General features: G+C 41.9%; 1 protein-coding gene across 3 annotated transcripts; it reads left to right on the top strand.

Annotated features, from left to right (window-relative positions):
* The first annotated feature begins 5921 nt into the window (after positions 1–5921).
* Positions 5922–18301, top strand: LOC119806384 (N-acetyltransferase family 8 member 2-like). 3 transcript variants are annotated; one of them, XR_005284207.1, is made up of 5 exons: positions 5922–6527; positions 6652–6775; positions 16232–16431; positions 16977–17023; positions 17916–18301. XR_005284207.1 is itself a non-coding variant. In XM_038318090.1 (3 exons), exon 3 carries the CDS (start codon positions 7198–7200, stop codon positions 7876–7878), a length of 681 nt encoding a protein of 226 aa, XP_038174018.1. In that variant the 5' UTR covers positions 5926–6527; positions 6643–6775; positions 7126–7197; the 3' UTR covers positions 7879–8378. The 3 variants fall into 3 exon arrangements, 2 of the variants coding, with proteins under 2 accessions (XP_038174019.1, XP_038174018.1); XM_038318090.1 differs by lacking the exons at positions 16232–16431; positions 16977–17023; positions 17916–18301 and adding an exon at positions 7126–8378 and having other exon boundaries at positions 5926–6527; positions 6643–6775; XM_038318091.1 differs by lacking the exons at positions 6652–6775; positions 16232–16431; positions 16977–17023; positions 17916–18301 and adding an exon at positions 7126–8378 and having other exon boundaries at positions 5925–6527.
* Positions 18302–18486: the final 185 nt, after the last annotated feature.

The raw sequence follows: 18486 nt of genomic DNA, 5'->3' as shown, positions 1-18486 counted from the left end.
CCCCACCCGCCTGTCTTGCTTTCACCTACTAAGGGGTTTTTTGTAAAACCCGCAACAGCAGGGCTAAGCACAGTGACTTGGAAATTTCCCAGGCTGGTGCACATTTTCCCCCTCCCCATTGCTGCATTCTGTGCCATGCAGCAACTTGTGCAACTTCCAGTTCGTGTTCCCTTCTGATAAGTTTTGGGCTCCTTGCTCCATGTATGGAGTTGATTTAATCGATTTTAATTTGTCAAGCAAAGCATATTTGTTGGTATTTAACCAGGCCTCAAGGTGAAAAACCAAAGCAACGCAGGACTGCCCATCCACCACCAGTCGTGACTCTTCGCCATATGGCTGCAACCGCAACACCTGCTGGACAATAAAGATTATTAAACTTAAAACAATTTACTGAATCTCATAACAAAGGTAACTATTTGATTAATAAATAAATCAATAAACTTGAAAGTTATATAATTGCAGATAATATTACCATGCAAAATTTTAATAATCATTTTGCTGATACTATGGATTGTATTCTACAAGACTTATATGGTTATTGTGATACATCTATTTATTGGATATTGGGACTCAGTTTCTTTCTTCATGTTATATCCTTTAGAAAATGGTTTTATAGCAGAGCCAAGAATGAGGCACTTTTACAAATAATGCAGTCTTTACAGACTAATAATGAACAGCTAGCTGACAGGATTAATATCATCGAAAAATCAAAGTTACCTGAAAAATTTAATACTCTTGAAAAAGATAACATTAGTTTGACAAGCAAAATTCAATCCATGTCAAAGGGTATCTGAAAGAATTCATACTGCTAAATTTGACAATCAAAATCTGTTAAAAATTATGATAGATTAACAGATAGAGTATCTTTCCAGGAAGGCAATCTGCACACTATCCAAATAATGTCCACAGATAAAATGTTATCTTTAAAGGAAAAACTTCAGACCTTGGAATCACATGTACAATAGGAGTACCAGAGAATAGGTGCCTCAGTGAAATCACCAGAAATATATACAGGCCAAAAGATAGTAGTAAAAAGATTAGAAATGATTGAGGAAATTATTGGAGCTTATGAGCAGGGAAAGAAGGTACAAGGGCAGAATTTAACATCGCTAGTACCTGTCAGAGATGACTTACTAGGGTTTTAGCTTCCTACCCTGTAATCTACTCTGAAAAAGCATCAAGTTCTAAATGCCCAAAAGGATCCAAAGAAGTTAGGTGGTTATCTATAGGAATGAATGACCTAAAAGAAATTAAGCAAGCAGTAATATTTTATGGCTTACATTCTGCATTTGTTAGGGAGATGGTAAAGTCATGGGCTTCTATCATTAAGGATCCCTCATATGACTGGTGTCAATTAGTTTCAGCAGTCCTGGGTGATGGGCCACAATTACTGTGAAAATATTATTTGTGAGAAAAGGTAAAAATTTTAGAACAATAGGGGAAAGCAAAAGGACTTGAGACTTCCCAAGATCAAATTCTTGGCAAGGGCACTTATGCTGGCCCACAGGTTCAATATCTTTATGATGAACAAATCTTGTCCCTATGCCACAAAGCAGCCTTAAATGCTTGGGACAGGATTAAAGGACTAGGAAAATGAATTGAATCATATGCCAAGGTTAAACAGGTCCAGAGAGAACCCTTTAGTGACTTTTTTTTTACAAAGATTAACTAAGGCTGTACAAATAGGAGTATCAGACACAGATGCTAGATGAGTACTTACCGAATCTCAGTGGAACGTCCTCCCACAGGGAATGTTCAATAGCCTCCCTGTGCCAATACTTTGTAAGTCAGCAATTGGAAATAATTTCCTAAACAATTTCCTAAATCTATAACTTACCATTACATGGGTGACATTTTGCTATCTGATTCAAATTTAGATACTTTAGAAAGATTGTCTGAAGAAGTAAAAAAAGTTGTGCCAAAATGGGGAATATAAATCGCTCCTGAAAAAATATAGAGATATTCTCTCAATTATCTAGGTTATAAAAAAATAGGTTTACAGTAAATTAGAACACAAATGCACAAATTAGGAGAGACTGATTGCGAACTCCTAATGATTTTCAAAGATTGTTAGGAAATATTTACATTCTATGACCAGGTGTTGGGATAACACCTGATCCAATAGTTCATTTAAACAAAACCTTATATTTTATAAAAAAATAAAGAATTAAAAAAATAAAAAAACCAAAACCTTAGATGGTAACAAAAACTTAAATAGTCCCAGGGAATTAACAGCTCAACCTGAAAAGAAATTGATTGTTGTTGAAGAAAAATTACAGGAAACACATGTGGATATGGTGAATCCAAATCTTAATTGCATTCTAGTCATATTGCCTTCCAGAATTTTCCCTACTGGAATTTTAATGCAAAGTAAAGATATTATCTTAGAATGGATCTTTTTACAATATAAACCTAGGGAAAAATTAAAAATTTATGTGGAAAATGTCTCTGAATTAATCATAAAAGGAAAATTGAGACTTTATCAACTAGCAGAAATAGACTCAGCAGAGATTATAGTGCCCTTTACTGATGATGAAAAATAATATGCAAAGACAATGAACATTGGCAAAGAGCTTGTGCTATGTTTTTTTGGAAAGATGAATAGCAATTATTCCAAAAGTGTCAGAATTAACCTTATAAAGATAACTACTTGAATCCTTCCCCACATTATGTAACCCGCCAGCCGGTCAGCTATTCAGGGTCTGAAGAGGTGCTACCTGCAAGAAATCATGGGCGGGAGAGAGAAAGGAGACCAAGCAAGATTCTGTTGTCAAGGTCTTCCTTTATTAGGGTTATGGTTGCGGCTTATATAACCCTTGAATGAGGAACTTGGCTTGGGGTGGGGGTAGGGGTAGGAAGAAACTTTGCCGGGGTAGCGAAGGTCATCAGTCAGCATCCCTGGTATAAGCTGAAACATGTGATTCCATTAACAAACATTTTTCAAGATAGTTGAAATATGGGGCAGGTTCCGTAAACAAAAAGTTCTCAAGATAGTTGGAATGTGGGGTGGGTTCTCCTCAAACATCCTTAGGACAATGATCCCTGCTATCTTTTTTTAGGGCAATGGCCCAAGACAACATTATACACGACACACCAATAACTGGAGCCCATACATTCTATAATGATGCATGAAAACCAAGAAAGGCAGGCTACACATCAGAAGATGTAAGCAAGGTAAAACAAAGCCCTTATAATTCTGTCCAAAAGGCAGAATAATATGCTATTCTCATAGTACTAAGGGATTTTTAAAGAACCTCTATTTATAGTTACTGATTCACAATATGCAGAAAGAGTTGTGTTGCATATTGAAACCACTGAATTTATACCAGATGATACAGAATTGACTTCGTTACTCATACAGGTTCAAGACAATCAGAAATAGGGTTTGTCCCATATACACAATACATCTGATCCCATATGGGTCTGCCAGGTCCTCTAGTGCAAGGTAATGCAGAAATTGAACTATTATTGATTGGAAGTATGTTGAAGGTCTCAGAATTTCCTAAGAAACATCATGTCAATAGCAAAGGTTTAGAGCCCTGGATGCCTTTGGAATTGTGGAGTCAGAGAGTGTACCCTTCTCCTATATTCCCCCTACCTTACTAAACCATTACATTCTTAAAGCTTCCCATCATGGTCGATTCCATTATTTGGCCACTTCCTCCTCCTGAGGCTGACTGCCAAGGTCCAGCTATCAAAGAACTGAAGTCCAGATATCAAAAGCCCCCTTTGGCTGCCCTAATTAACATGCCCAATCAAAGTTAAGCACCTCATCCTAAGACAGGGTTTCCCTCTTTCCCTTTCTGTCTCGGCAATCCAGTGGCAGTCCTTTGTCCCACCTGGGCAAATATCCTTTCCTTCTCTCCCAGAAGCTCCATAACCTACCAAAACAGTGGCACCATCTGGACAGCAGATATTCAAACACATGAGCCTGTGGGGGAAGTGCTGGCATTCAGGCTGTAACAGGAGCCTCCCCCAGGAACTCAGCTGCAGCTTCTGGTTTGCCATGAGGAAGCTAAAGAATCATTGACAGTCAAGCAACGAGCTTTCCAAATGTGGCCTTGACCTAGCATGACCCTCGATGCTCTGCCAAAGACTTGTGTGTTCATCCCCATCTGAATCATGTTAAATTTGCTGCCATTGTGGCTCCAAAATGTATGCCCACATGGTGGAGGCTTAGCGGTCTTGATACCTATACTCTGGTCTTAGCTACCTCCATGTTCCTTGAACCTCAGCCAACCCCATGACTTCTTTGTCAACTCAGACAAGACTCTCCTACAAAAGACTCTAAGGTGCTGGCAGACCATGAAATGCAAGATAGTTACTGATGTGGGAGAGTCTTCTGTTTGTCTTGATTTCATTCATTAATAAAGAAACTGCCTTGGCCAGCCCTTAGGTGGGTGGAGTAGACAGAACAGGAAGAAGGAAGTGAGGTAGATGGCTCAGTTAGATGCCACGCCTCTCCTAAGTTAGCCAGACTGCTGTGCCCCTGCTCAGGGAGACAGACGCGATGAAGCTCCAGCCCAAGATGGACGTAAGCTAGAAACTTCCCGGTAAGGCTTCATGGTGCTACACAGATTATTAGATATGGATTAATCAAGATGTGAGTAAGAGGCAGAAAATAATGGGCCAGGCAGTATTTAAAAGAATACAGTTTCCGTGTAATTATTTCGGGTAAAGCTAGCCGGTGGCCGGGAGCTGGGGCGGCGGGAAGGCGGCCTGCAGCTCCACACTACAAGTTACAAGCCTCACCTCTGAGTGAATTAGTGATAATGACATTTCTTCTAGCCAGGCTTACTTTGTAGCTGTGGCTCAAGTGTTGACACTGGTGGGTAGCTTGATTTCACTCATGGTTGCTCTGTGTAACCAGCTGTTTTGTGAGCAAACGGCACACCTTCAATTCACTAGCTCAGATGCTACACCCACCTTTGGGAAAGTCGGCTACAATCTTCTCCACTGATTGATTCCTACATATAGATCAAGTCTCATAAACATACACAGAGTTCATGCATCTCACTAGTTAAAAGGCCTAGTTATCTCTTCCTTGTAAGGGTCCAAATTACATCAGCTTGAAGCTGGTGTTCTCTCCCTTACCTCCCTCCCACATTCCTCCTTACATCCTACCCTTCCTCACTTAGAATCCATGTAAGATGTCTTTCCTCAAAAGTTGTGACCATATTTTCCCCAAGCTGTTTCTTAGCCCTGCTCAGGGAAATCCCGATTACTCTCTCTTTTGCCTGAGAAGCTTCCCTCCCTGCTGGCAGAAGCTAATTAACCTCTCCTAGAGTCTTGACCCCAAGACTTCCCAGGAAAAACCTCTACCTCACTACCTCTCATCCCCTCCCTATATCTTCTGGTATTTATTGCTGTGTTGAAATTCCAAAGTTTTCCCTGTCTCTCAAGCCCAAAATGATCCTGAGAGCCTTCTTTAATGTAAGATCCCACCAAGGCTGCCTCCCATCATTCTCCTTAGAGTTCACCATAGGCCCGGCTAAATGCTACAGAAAAGTGCTGGCTTGCAGATGACCCTGTGCTATGCCCATCAGTCCTGTTTTTTGGTCCTACATAGCTACCTAGTCCCAAGTCCAAAGACTCCTCTACGTTGCAACACATGACTCCTGAGGAGCGTCTATGATGTAAGGCTCCACCCTACCTGCTTGTCTGTTTGCTCCTGAGAGTACACTGTCTCTGCCTCCAATAGGCCCAAACTAACTGTATGGGACAAGTGCTGACTTCCAGCCAGACCCTGTCTAGGAAGCCCTGAGAAGAGACAACAGGGCCCTCACTGATCTGTATGAAAAACTGGGGCAAAGTGCACTCATCTCACAGGGATAGCTTGCAAGAGGAGGCCCTTCTGAGTCTTGTCTGATTTGGTGAGGTACTTCCTCTGCTAATCTGCATGAGGAGTATGATATCTTGGTTCTGAAGAGCTGCCAAGTTCACAAAGCTGAGCACTGTGTGTGGCCTGGTATCTAGACAAGCAATGCAGGGGCTGAGAAGGACTCATCCAGCAAAACAGTCCCATTAACATGGTGGCTGAGTGAGGGCATGATGGTTAGGAGGGGGCAGCAAGTCAGTTTGGACCATCAGGATCCATCATCCTAAAACAACCAGAGCTCAGAGAGAAGGGAAGGCCAGCTTGTCCTGAGCACACGCCTCTCCCAGCAGCTATGTGCCAAGGACCAGGCTGGGAGCCAGAGGTGGCAGAGTGTTCTGGAAGGAAAGATGCTGTGATATGAAGGGTTCAGAGAGGAGAGGGAGGCCCCCACAATGGTGAGGAACTCTGGGCCAGGCAGAGCCAGCTTCCTCACCAGGTGAAGCTTGTGCAGATCTGGAGATGACGAAATGAGGATCCCCTCCCGTGTCACATTTCAGCCCTTGACTTTTGGTTTATGATTGACCAGGAGTCAGCTAAAGAAGTGTCAGACCAGCTCTGCTCCCTAGAGCCTCATCAGCCCCTGGTGCGTTCTCCTGGGTGTCGTTGGAAGCTGAGGCCATCCTGGACATTCTTGCAACTGTAGGACCAGGTGAGGGGACAGGGCTGAGACTCGGGATCTCTATGGGTCTTGAGCCCCACACCCTTGCTGAGGACCCACGGGTGGAATGTTTTTGTTTTGACGCTTTGCTTTTCTGTGGACTGAGTCTTTCCAGTTGCTGGAAAAAGGATCCGCTGATACTTGTGCCTGGGAACACAGGAGCGTTCAGTGTCAGGACCCTGAAGAGGAAGCAAAACCCTCAGAACAACATAGTTTTCCAGCATACCCCAATATCCAAGGTGAGATAACTTGTAATCAAATAAGGAGTGTGACCGGGAAGGTCTGCACATAGCCTACTGTAGTAAATCTTCAGAGCAACCTAGAAACCAGGTGATGATTTACCATGGTCTACAGATGAAGACACACAGGCTCAGAGAGGTCAAGGGACATGTCCCAGGGTCACATGGCAGGAAGAGAAAGAAGCAGGGGGCTGTTAGGTGATGCTGACCTGATGTTTGTTTTCTCCCGGTAGCATTGTCCTTCTTCCTCCTAGGTGTTGACAGAGGCACAGTCATCTGTAGAGTCTCGCTGGTTTCTGGGAGGCTGGGAGAGGTTTGGGGACTGACATGGCTTCCTCTGTCTCCTGCAGGGCTCAGGGAAGCTGTGCAAGAAGGTCTCGCTGTCCCTGTGATCACTGATATTTGAGAGCCAGAGGTCTCCCATGGCTCCTTATCACATCCGCCAGTACCAGGAGAGGGACCACAAAAGGGCCCTGGAATTGTTCTCCACGGGCATGGAGGAGCATGTCCCTGCTGTCTTCAGCCATATTTTGACACTGCCCCAGACTCTCCTGACCTTACTTGGGATGCTCCTGACCATAGTCCTGGTTTATGGCTCCTGGCTCCTGGCCACAGTGTGCTGCCTCCTTGTACTCCTTTGCCTGAGGCTCTTTGTCTGGCATTCTTGCAGAAAGTATGTGTCTACATGTTTGCAAGCAGACATGGCTGACATCACTAAGTTGTACCTGAATTCACGTGGCTCCTTCTGGGTGGCTGAGTCTGGGGACCAGGTGGTGGGCATCGTGGGTTGTCTGCCAGTCAAGAATCCCCCATTAGAAAGGAAGCAGCTGCAGCTCCTTCGCCTATCTGTGTCCTCACAGCATCGTGGACAGGGGATAGCGAAAGCACTGGTCAGAGCTGTCCTCCAGTTTGCACGGAACCAGGGCTACAGTGATGTTGTCCTTGAGACTAGCATTGTGCAGTATAGTGCTTTGGCTCTCTACCAGGCCATGGGCTTCCAGAAGACAGATGAGTACTTTGTTAGCACAATCAGGCAGTTAATGGCCTTTCCTGTCCTTCATTTCACATACTCTCTCCCCTTTGATTGGGAACCACAGATGTGATCCTTCTCCTTTGTCTGTCTGTGAGGCTCCAGTTCACTCTGCTGCAGGAACCAGCAAACCATGGTAGTTTACTGCTGCCAATCACACGAGCTCGTTTTTCATACCTCTCAGATCCAGTCTTGCTGGAGGTGAGCTGTAGGTTTTGGCTCCCTGTTCCTTTCTGTCCTTTGAAGTGTCACCTTTTCCTTCCTGGTGCCGTGATGATACAGCACAGAAGCCAACCTGAGAACATACTGTACACATTTCATGTGTGAAACATTAGCTCTCAGTTTCAGCTAGGTGGTCTCAAGTTCCAGCAGCCCAGTCAGGATTCAGCATCTGCAGAGAGGCGAAACTGAACCCAGAGGGAGCAGGACATTTCCTGGGACACTTGGTACAGGAGAATTGTCTGTATTCTGTCAATCATGTTTTAAATAAATGCTGATTGGCCAGGCAGGAAGTATAGGCAGGACAACCAGACAGGAAGTAGAAGTGGGGAGATGAGAACAGGAGAATTCTAGGAAGGAGGAAGCCCATTCCTCCCACTTCTGTGCAGAGCACCAAACAAGCAAGATGTGACCTGCCCTGCTGAAAAGGTACTGAGTCATGTGGCTAATATAGATAAGAATAACTGGTTAATATATGTTATAAGAGCTAATACGAAACCTGAGTCAATAGGCCAATCAGTTTATAATTTTATAGAGACCTCTGTGTGATTTTCTTTGGGGCTAAAGTGCTGTGGGAACTGGGTAGGACAGAAACCCCAACATGCAAGGCCCTCATACTACAGAATGACGCCCAATGTGGTCAATTAAATCACTTAAAAACCTGAAAGAGCTTAATTTTAAACACAGAAAGAAACCGAGTTTAACAGAGCTTTTTGCTCTTTGCTGGCAGCTTGCCACAAAGAAATTTTCCTGACTCAGCAGCAGGAAAAAACTGGTGGTTTTAAAATGCCGGCTTTCTGGGATGTGCCACCGTGTGACCTCTGTCTCTTGCAGGAGACAGAGCATTTAGATGGGGTTTGTGAGTAAAGTGCTATGGCTTGCTTAATGGCAATGTGGACTCCCTGTGTGCCTGGAACTGTGCACAGCTCAGGGGCACCACAGGGCTCTGAGGCACAAGCAGTGCTGCTCTGCCATGCTGAACTGTGCTGATCTGAGGCAGGATCTATTGTAATTACCATAATAACAGTGCAGTTAAGGTTTAGACTTGGCAGGAAACAGGCAGTACCGTATTACCCCTACATTGTGCAAGCTATAGTTTTAAAAAAGTGCTTAGCATTTTAAGAAGTGCTCCTGGATAGCAAAAAATTACAGATTCACAATAGAATGGATTCAGACATAAAAGACCTCTAAATGGGTCACATTGTTGGATGGGTGTATGTAGGCTTGAGAGAGAGAAGAAATAAAGAGTATGGAGAGTCATAAAATAAAGTTAATGCTTTTAAAAAAGGGTAAAGTCTTTAAAGAGACACAGTACAGATAGTCATAGAGATTAAAGGAAGTAAAAAAAATATAATAAGCCACATAAAGATGGAGAATACACAGGGAGTCTGGATTATACATATTATTGTGTTTTCTTTAATTTTTTGACTGTGAAGGAGCTAAGTACAGAGAGACATTTCATTTTGTGGGCTGCTAAGCCAAACCAGCATGTATATTATAAAGGTATTTGACTTCAGAATTTGGGTCTAAGGATATGATGCTTTGGAAAAGAGGTTCTTCTTTTGTTTTCACAGAAAATGAGAACCTGTGGATTGCTTCCACACCAATAATATTGTTTCATGGACCCCGCCCTCCTGAAAGGTAGCTATGAACACCCTCAAAAATTACTTTGCTCAACTGCTGACTGAGAGGAACCTAGCAAACAGGATATACCATGAAAGACCTGAATAACAGCACCCCCATACAGCAGGAAGCAGTTTGGAGAGAAAAAACTGCACCCATATTCCCAAATATTGTTTATAAATGTTCTTTTACATTTAATCGGGGATATGATATAGAGATGAATAGTTTACATTGGTTTAAATTTTGCTTTGTTGATATAAATTTAAGGTCAATTTTTTATATGATTATGTATTTCTGATCTTGATTAAGGTATTGTGATTGTGTAGTTCATTTAAAATGTAATGTTTAATTAGGAAATATAGGTTGTTAATGGATAATCATCAATAATAGTCAAGCTTGTAGTCATGTTAGATTTTCTAGATATATAGAGATATATTTCACTTAGGTAGGTATTCTTCATACCTTTCAAAGACTACAGAATATGGCATTTAAAAGGTTTTAATAACTTAGGGCTTTTCATGACAATGAGACACGTCTACTCCTGGCAGCACCAAGCTATTTCCTGAGGAAGATGGGCATCAAAGAGACTCCCTATGGAGTTGGTTAGCCATTTGGGCAAGAAATGGCTCTTGCCTGGACTGTTGCATAAACTGGACATGAAGAACCCACAGAGAGAGGACTGCTGAACTTGCCTAAAGGTGAGATCATCCTTCAGGTTCCTGATTTATAAAAGAGTCTGTGAAATGTTCTGCAGGACACAGAAGAAAGTGACTGAGCTGTCTTTGAAATTTCCTGCTTCATGGAAAAGTCTGCTGGATACTATGGGCCTGTAGGCTGAAGATGGATGCCCCAAGGGTACAGAATAACTTTGGATGACTATCTAGGCAGAAGATGTCTCTGTCATTTCTAGTGTTTTGGAAGCTGCTTATATTATATCCTTCTGGATTCTTTGATGGAATTGAAGAATAGATAGATAGTTATAGTTTTCCATTGTTATGATAAAAGATAAAATAGATATAAATATTGTAACTGTAATTCTTGCTTGATAACTGTTTTGTTATATGTAATTTTACTATGTTAAAGTGAAAGCCTTTCTTTTTGTTTAAACAGAAAAGGGAAAATAGTGTAGCAGGTTCTTCTATATTTGTTTTGCTTTCATTGGTTGAATAAAGAAACTGCCTTGGCTTTTTGATAGGACCAAGCATATAGGTGGGTGGAATAGACAGAACAGAATGCTGGGAAGAAGAAAGCAGAGAGAGAGACCCTCCATGGAGCTGCCAGAATCAGTCATGGCTGAATCTCTCCCGATAAGCCACGACCTCATGGTGAACACAGATTAATAGAAATGGGTTAGATCAAGATGTTAGAGTTAGCCAATAGGAGGCTAGAGCTAATGGCCTGGCAGAAATTTAATTAATACAGTTTCTGTGTGGTTATTTCACGGGTTAAGCTAGCTGGGCAGCAGGATGCAGCCCACTCCTCCATACTACAGACTCTGAACTTGTCACACAGGGAGAAATCTAAGACTTGCACAGAAGTGGAGCCTCCTCCAGAGGTGTGGCACAGTCAGGGGTCGGAGTGGCAGCTGTTCTGTGAGGACTGGAGCAGCAAAGCACTTAACTTACTGCTAAGCCACCTTTGTGCCCAGGGGAGGAGGGGGACCTCTCATGCAGCGAGAGCCATCTTGAATGGCCTCTCCTGGGTGTAGTGATCCCTTATGGACGCAGGAGGAGGGTAAGGAGTCAGGAAGTGTCATGAATATGTCACCGTAGAGAAGAATCCCAGAACCAAGTGGCCCTTGGTAGAGTTGGACAGCAGTGGGCCTCTAGTGATCCTGGTTATCCTCTGTAGAAAGATTTCAGAAGCCCAGCCCTAAGTGTCTTACAGAGAAGAGAACCCTGGAATGACAGTTAAGATGACAGTTCAGGAACTGGCACAAAGGCACTCTCACAATAGTGAGGTTGCTGGGTGAAATTCCATGCTGGACGAGGGAGCCTCCCTGAGGTGTTGTAAGCAGAAGCCCTGAGGTCCAAGATAAATTCTGTTGCCTCTGCCTTTGGTTGAATGCCTGACCTAGGGACTCATTCCTGAAGATATCGCATGCCTCAGTCTCAGACTTAAAGGAGTCCAACAGGGAGTGAGCTGAAGGGTTTCTGCTGGGTGAATTTCTAGTGCCAAGAGGACAAGGCAGGCTGCTGAGGGGGAATTGTTGCAGACAGGTTTGTTTGTATCTGGAACCCTCATGCTGTACTCTTACATGCCAGGAAGATGTACACAGTGGGGCAATGCTGCCATTATGAGTGCAGACAGCTGGTTTCTGATTAAACATCCACAGGGCAGACTCCTACTGAGGACTCTAAGCCAAGATCAAGTCCTGTGGTGGTGGAGATCATAGGCCCAATAAGGAGACTTCCCCTATTATTTTATCTTTTATTAGGCAAGTATAACGTGTCAACTTGCCTTCCAAGCGTTTGTGTTTATGCCCATAGATGGCTGCTGTGCCAGCCTCAGTATGAAAGACTTTTCACAGTGGGTGGTGGTTATATCAGAAACTCATAATTGTCAAATTGTTGAGAAAAGTTCCTTTGATATAGCCCAGTCCTGTGTCAGAAATGGAAGAAAATGATGTAAATATCATCTGTTTCAAGGCTTAGGAGAGCTGTAGATGAGGGCGCATAAACATTTAAGATCTGGAGTGGGCAGTGTTTGGTCTGAATTGGAACATCCTCCAGTGGAGGGCTGACAGAGATGCAGCAGACTCAGGAAAGGGCTCTTGTGAACTCTCCCTAAAGTCACCTAGGCAGTAAACATTTCCTAGCAGAGAAAAGGCTCTTTGGAACCCCACTGTTGTGGATTTTGCGTGTTTTTACCCATGCAATGGTGGGCTTTCAATTACTACAGCTGCCTGGCTCACCCATGCTCCTCTAAATAGTCCCTCGCCCATGGTCCTGCAAGTACCTCCAATAAACTGGCTCATCAAACTTGGCTTTGGTCAAATCGTTCCTTTGGTCTCTCCTGGTGCCCTGTCCAGTGCGAATAGATGTGTGCTGTCATCCCCAGGGGAAATCAGACAAACACACTAACATGGATACAAAAAGGATGGCTTTTCTTTCATGTTGTACCCTCTTGGGTAAGCCATACTTGATCCAAATGACAGGAGCAAAAAGGCCAAGTGGGTCCAGCATGGAAAGACTGCCAGAGCAGGAAATCAGCGAGTCCTGGCACCCGGGATACTGTGTGACTCTCCAGCTCATGTGGATCTTTCCTGCTTATGGACTCTGCTTCTGGAAAAACACCCCCAGAACTGCACCTTGACCTCTCTGCCCCTGTCCCTCCCTTTCCTCCAGGGACATGAGAGCAGCTCCAGGGCAGCATCCAAACAAGCTACATTGGTGACCACTGACATTCTCCTCTTCTCCTACTTCCCCTGCCATTATCATATGGGTTCAGCAGCTGCACTTCTGCTGAGAGAAAAGGATGCCTGTGAGCAGAGAAGAAACTCATCCTATTGGTACCCTGGCTTCCATGGAGAGTTATTTCTTTGCTCCATGACCATCAGCTGCTGTGTTACCTGATTCTAGAAGAGGGGACATGGAGCTCCTTACTCCCCAAGGCTAATACCAGCCCTTAAATGTCCACCTGAGCAGTGCCTTGGGCAGGGGTCAAAGAGCCCCCTCTCCAGGAGAAGGGAAAGGAATGTTTGCAATGTTTTTGATTTGAAAGAACCTCTCAGTATAGTTACCGATTCACCATATGCAGGAAGTGTTGTCTTGAATATTGAAATCATTAAATTTATAACTGATGTTACAGATTTGACTTCATTATTCATACAGGTTCAAGATATCATGAGGAATAGGCATTGTCCCATATATATATATATATATATATATATATATATATATATATATATATAACACACATTGGATTCCATATGGGTCTGCCAGGTCCTCTAACACAACGTAAGGCAGAAATTGATTGATTATTAATTGGAAGTATGTTGAAGGCCTCAGAATTTCATGAAAAACATCATGTCATTAGCAAAGGTTTACAGAAAGGGTTTTCTAATACATGGCAACAAGCTAAGGAGATTATAAAGAGATGACCTACTTGTTTTTTTTAAATATTTATTTATTTATTTATTTATTTATTTATTTATTTATTTATTTATTATGTATATGATATTCCGTCTGTGTGGATGCCTCCAGGTCAGAAGAGGGCACCAGACCTCATTACAGATGGTTGTGAGCCACCGTGTGGTTGCTGGGAATTGAACTCAGGATCTTTGGAAGAGCAGGCAATGCTCTTAACTGCTGAGCCATCTCTCCAGCCCACTTGTTTTTTTCTATAACAAAAAACCCACTAACTGCAGGGAGTAACCCAAAGGGTACTCAAATCTGGAAGATGGATGTATTCTACTTTGCAGATTTTGTAAAATTAAAATATGTACACCAAACCATTGACACTTATTCAGGTTTTCAATGGGCAAGTGCCAATTGAAAAGGCCAATTCAGTAATCACACATTTATTACAAGTTATGGCCATCATGGGTATACCTGCACAAATAATGACAGATAATGGTCCCCCATATGTCTCTATGTAAATGAAACAGTTTTTTTGCTTATTATAATATAAGGCATATTACAGGTATACATACCAAACAATCCTACAGGTCTGACAGTTACAGAAATATCAAATCAAACTATAAATGATATGTTAAACAGACAGAAAGGGATGGAAAATACCCCCAGAAATAGATTGCTTAATGCTTTATTAACCTTGAATTTTCTTGACGCTAATGAGAAAGGAGCATCAGCAGCAGACAGACATTGGATAATAGAAAAAACTTCTGAATCAAATCAGCCCATTTAAGGATGTGTTGACCTCGTAATGGAAGCCAGGATATGTGCTGTGTTTGCTCTTGTTTCCACAGGAGAAGAAAAGCTATGGACACCATCAGAATTAATAAAGATTCTGTTTGAAAAAGAGAAACTTTTTGAGCAAGAGAAATGATGGCTCATCCACAAAGCTAACAACCATACAGGTGCTAAGGAAACCTTATAAGAGTTGGGGCAGGATTCTGTTCTTGTCTTTGCAGGAAAATACTCATCTTCAAAATATCAAGAGACCCTGGACATCTAGATGCCTAAAGAGAAAAAAGTAATTATCCAGATAAGATCACCAAACAAAGAGGATTATTACTTATAAGGACAGGTCATCTGAGGGTAAAAATTTATATTTTTATATATATTATCTACTATAATAATAGTCATGACTCACTTAAAAATTAAAGCTGGTTTTGGAGTTGAACAATGGCTCTGTCCTTGTCTAAATCCAAGCATGTTGTAAAAAGAAAAATTCAGAGTTTTTATCTCATGTCAGGAGCTGTCTGGTATGGAACAGAAAGAAGAAAGAATTTAGAAAAAATTATTTTTCTCCATACTTATTTTTGTCTCTATCATACCTTTCACTGAACATGTAGCTGTATAAATGATGTTACATTTTCCACAATAAGCAATCCATTTTCCTGCAGCAATAGTTGAAGCTTCCAGGAAGAAGATGGGGTCCCACAACAACTCCATGTGGTAGATGTGATGTCATGATGCTGATAGCTCCATTATAAGATCTGTTTTGGGTACCAGCTGCACAAGATGGTTCCAATTTGGTTAGCTGAAATGGTGCACCTTTTTACAATGTTCTGGCCAGAACAACAAATAGGATCCCCAGAAAAACTCTACCAAATATTCAGAGACTATTTGCAAGTATACCAGATAGTAGTCTTGAAATTTAACCATCATTTTACTTTCACAGGATTCCATAGAAAGAACATCACCCCCATGTCAGCTGGAAGTAATTCTAGAAGATGATGGCCCCTCTCCCAACAAACTTAGTCTTCAGGTTTAGGGACATCAATTAGGGGTTGTTTATAATTGGTATAGGGTTGGGGGTTGGGATGGAAATTATGTAGGTTTAGGGATCTCTTTTTAAAAAAAGAGGGAAATTGGCTAGGATAATAGATTAATGTGAGCTTATTCACACTATTAATAATAGTGAGTAATAGAGTGAATACTTGTGAGCTATTATTTACAGGCAATTTACATTGGTATAGATTGTTGCATATTGATACAAATTTAAATTATATTAAATATGTTCCTATTTTTGTCTATAATATTTGTACATCTAGGCAAAGTTATTTTGTCATATTGTATGCATGCATGTGTCTACCTTTGCTTAAGACATTTTGTATATTGATACAATTTTAGGATATATTTATCATATTGCAATATATGTTTCTACCTCTGATCAAGATATACATTGTTTACCTTTTGAGTTCAATGTCCTCATTTGTTGCACGGTTGTTTAAAGATTGTTTAATACTCTAACATGAAGTCTTAGTATTTAAGCTATATAGGTATTAAGAATTATAGGTCAATAGTCATCCATATTTGTCATATTTATAGTTAGAATAATAAGGTTCTTTAGATACATAGAGATTGTATTCTAAATAGATAGGTATCCTTCAAATACTTCAAAGATCTGTAGAAGATGGCATTTAAATAACTTAAGGTTTTGTTGACATGAGACAGGATTGCTACTGGCAGCACCATTCTATTCCCGAGAGAATATTGACCACTAAAGACACTTCACTTGGAGCTTGTTTTCTTCTTGGCAAAACGGGCCTTTGGGTAAGGAACTGCCCATGCCTCGACCACTGAAAAAATCCACAATGACCAGATAGGACAAGCAGGATACAAGAAAAAAGACTGTCAAATCCTGCCAAGGCAGGGTAAGATGATGTTGAAAACTTTCCTGCCTCTGAAAATGGTCGGTCAGTTACTCTAGGCCTTAGCCAAAGTTGGTTGCTCCAACGTTGCAAATGAGACTTTGGGTGATTGCCCAGTTGTCTCTGTCATTAGTTGCACATTTTGGAAGTTGCTTGATTGCCCTTCTCTCTTACTCAAGCAATATTATTTCCCTTCTCAGGTCTTCAGTGGGGTTGAAGACTAAATAGTCATAGTTACTTTCCTCTCATGAATTGGCCAGGTTATTTATAATAAAAGACTTAGACTCTTTAGGATAGGATCATTATTAAAACATTTATCACGTTTCTTGTTTGATATTGTTTATGCTGGTTGTAATTCTAAATCTTATACTTGATACTTGTTCTTATTGTATATAATGTTGTATTAGGCTTAGAGCTCTCTTATTTAAGCTAAAGGGGGAGGTGCTGTAGGAACTCCTTCAGTCAGCAGCCTTTATGTTACCAGTCCACTTGTGTGTGGCCTCTTATACTACAAATGCCAATGTAAAGTGTTCCCTCTCTCTTTCCAGCTGCTGGAATGGTTGCTGTTCCCCATTTGAGTAGAGGACTGTGAGCTGTGAGTCTACCCCTAAATAAATAACCCTTTATTGTACTCAACTCTGAGGTAGTGTGGGATTTCTTTTTAGCGTCCTTCTTCAGTTATGAGCCAGCATGTGTGTGCTGGGAGTGCAACTCAGGCTGTCTGGAAAAGCAGCATTGCTTTTACCCACCTCTCCCACCCTGCATGGAGCATACAAATTAGTGATTAACTCATAGTTACAGATAATGCATAGGTGTCACATTAGGAAAGGAAACAAAAGCACTTCCCCTGGAGTCATTTAACCATGATGGAATCCGGATTTGAATTCTCTTCTTCCTGCTCTCCATGTCTTCTGTCCTGTGTTCTTGTTGCATAAGTCAGGATCTCTGCTGCCTGGAGCTTTCTTGTGACTCTGTCCCTGTCTGTGTCTTCTGTCTATGTGTGGCTGTTGATTGTCTGTATGTCTGTTGTATGAGCTATGTGTGTCTGTGCCTGCCCCTCACAAAGGACTTAACTCTCTCTGTATTGAACAGCATAGAAAGCTCAATACACAGGGAAGGTATGGAATCCTTAACACTGCAGTGATTCTCAACATGTGGGTCACTCCCTACCATTAGGAAACACGGATTTCCAATGGTCTTAGGAACTCTCACCCTTAAATTTATTTTGTGGCTACTTCATAACTATAACTTTGGTACTGAGCAGTTTCTCAGTTCATAAGACCACCGGAAATATATGTTTTCCAATGCTCGCCCCCCACAGGTTGAAAATCACTGCTTTACAGAATCTTTAACAGTCTTACAAGAGATTAAGTCTGTCTCTACCTGATCCCAGCTGACCCAGATAGCAAACAATATTGTTTTGATAAACAATACCCATAAATGCTTCTTTCAACTTTTATATTTGTTGCTTTCATCAAATGATACAGATGCATTATCCAGGTCAAGGACATGGAAGAATATATAACTTAAGATTGCAGCTATACATTAGTTCTGGCTGTGCAAGTTGATTTCATAGGAAACCCAAGGCCAGTAAGGATGAGTATTAAATTGTTCTCTCTCCCTCCCTCCCTCTCTTTATAATTTTGAATGACACTTTATCCAGTCATTTCCTTTTTTATTATTTTATTCATAGTAGGAATCAAAATTTCTACTTCCTCCCCACCACCTGCTTCCCTCCTGCTACCCCACTCACCTTCCTACCCTCCCCCTTCAGTCCTAAGAGAAGGCAGGATACCCTGCCCTCTGGGAAGTCCAAGGCACTTCCTGCTCCATCCAGGCCTAGGAAGGTGTGCATCCAAATATACTAGGATCCCAAAAAGCCAGTACATGCCATAGAGACAAATCCCAGTGCCATTATCATTGTCTTCTCAGTCTGACCCAATTGTCAGCCACTTTCAGAGGGTTCAGTTTGATCCCATGCTCATTCAGTCCCATTCCAGCTGACTTTGGTGAGCTCCCATTAGTTCAAGCATATTGTCTCAGTGTGTGGATCATCCC

Source organism: Arvicola amphibius, chromosome 2, assembly GCF_903992535.2.
Source record: "Arvicola amphibius chromosome 2, mArvAmp1.2, whole genome shotgun sequence".
NCBI classification, from domain to species: domain Eukaryota; kingdom Metazoa; phylum Chordata; class Mammalia; order Rodentia; family Cricetidae; genus Arvicola; species Arvicola amphibius.
The sequence above is the reverse complement of the archived record's forward strand: the minus strand, read 5'-3'. Positions and strand labels throughout refer to the sequence as shown.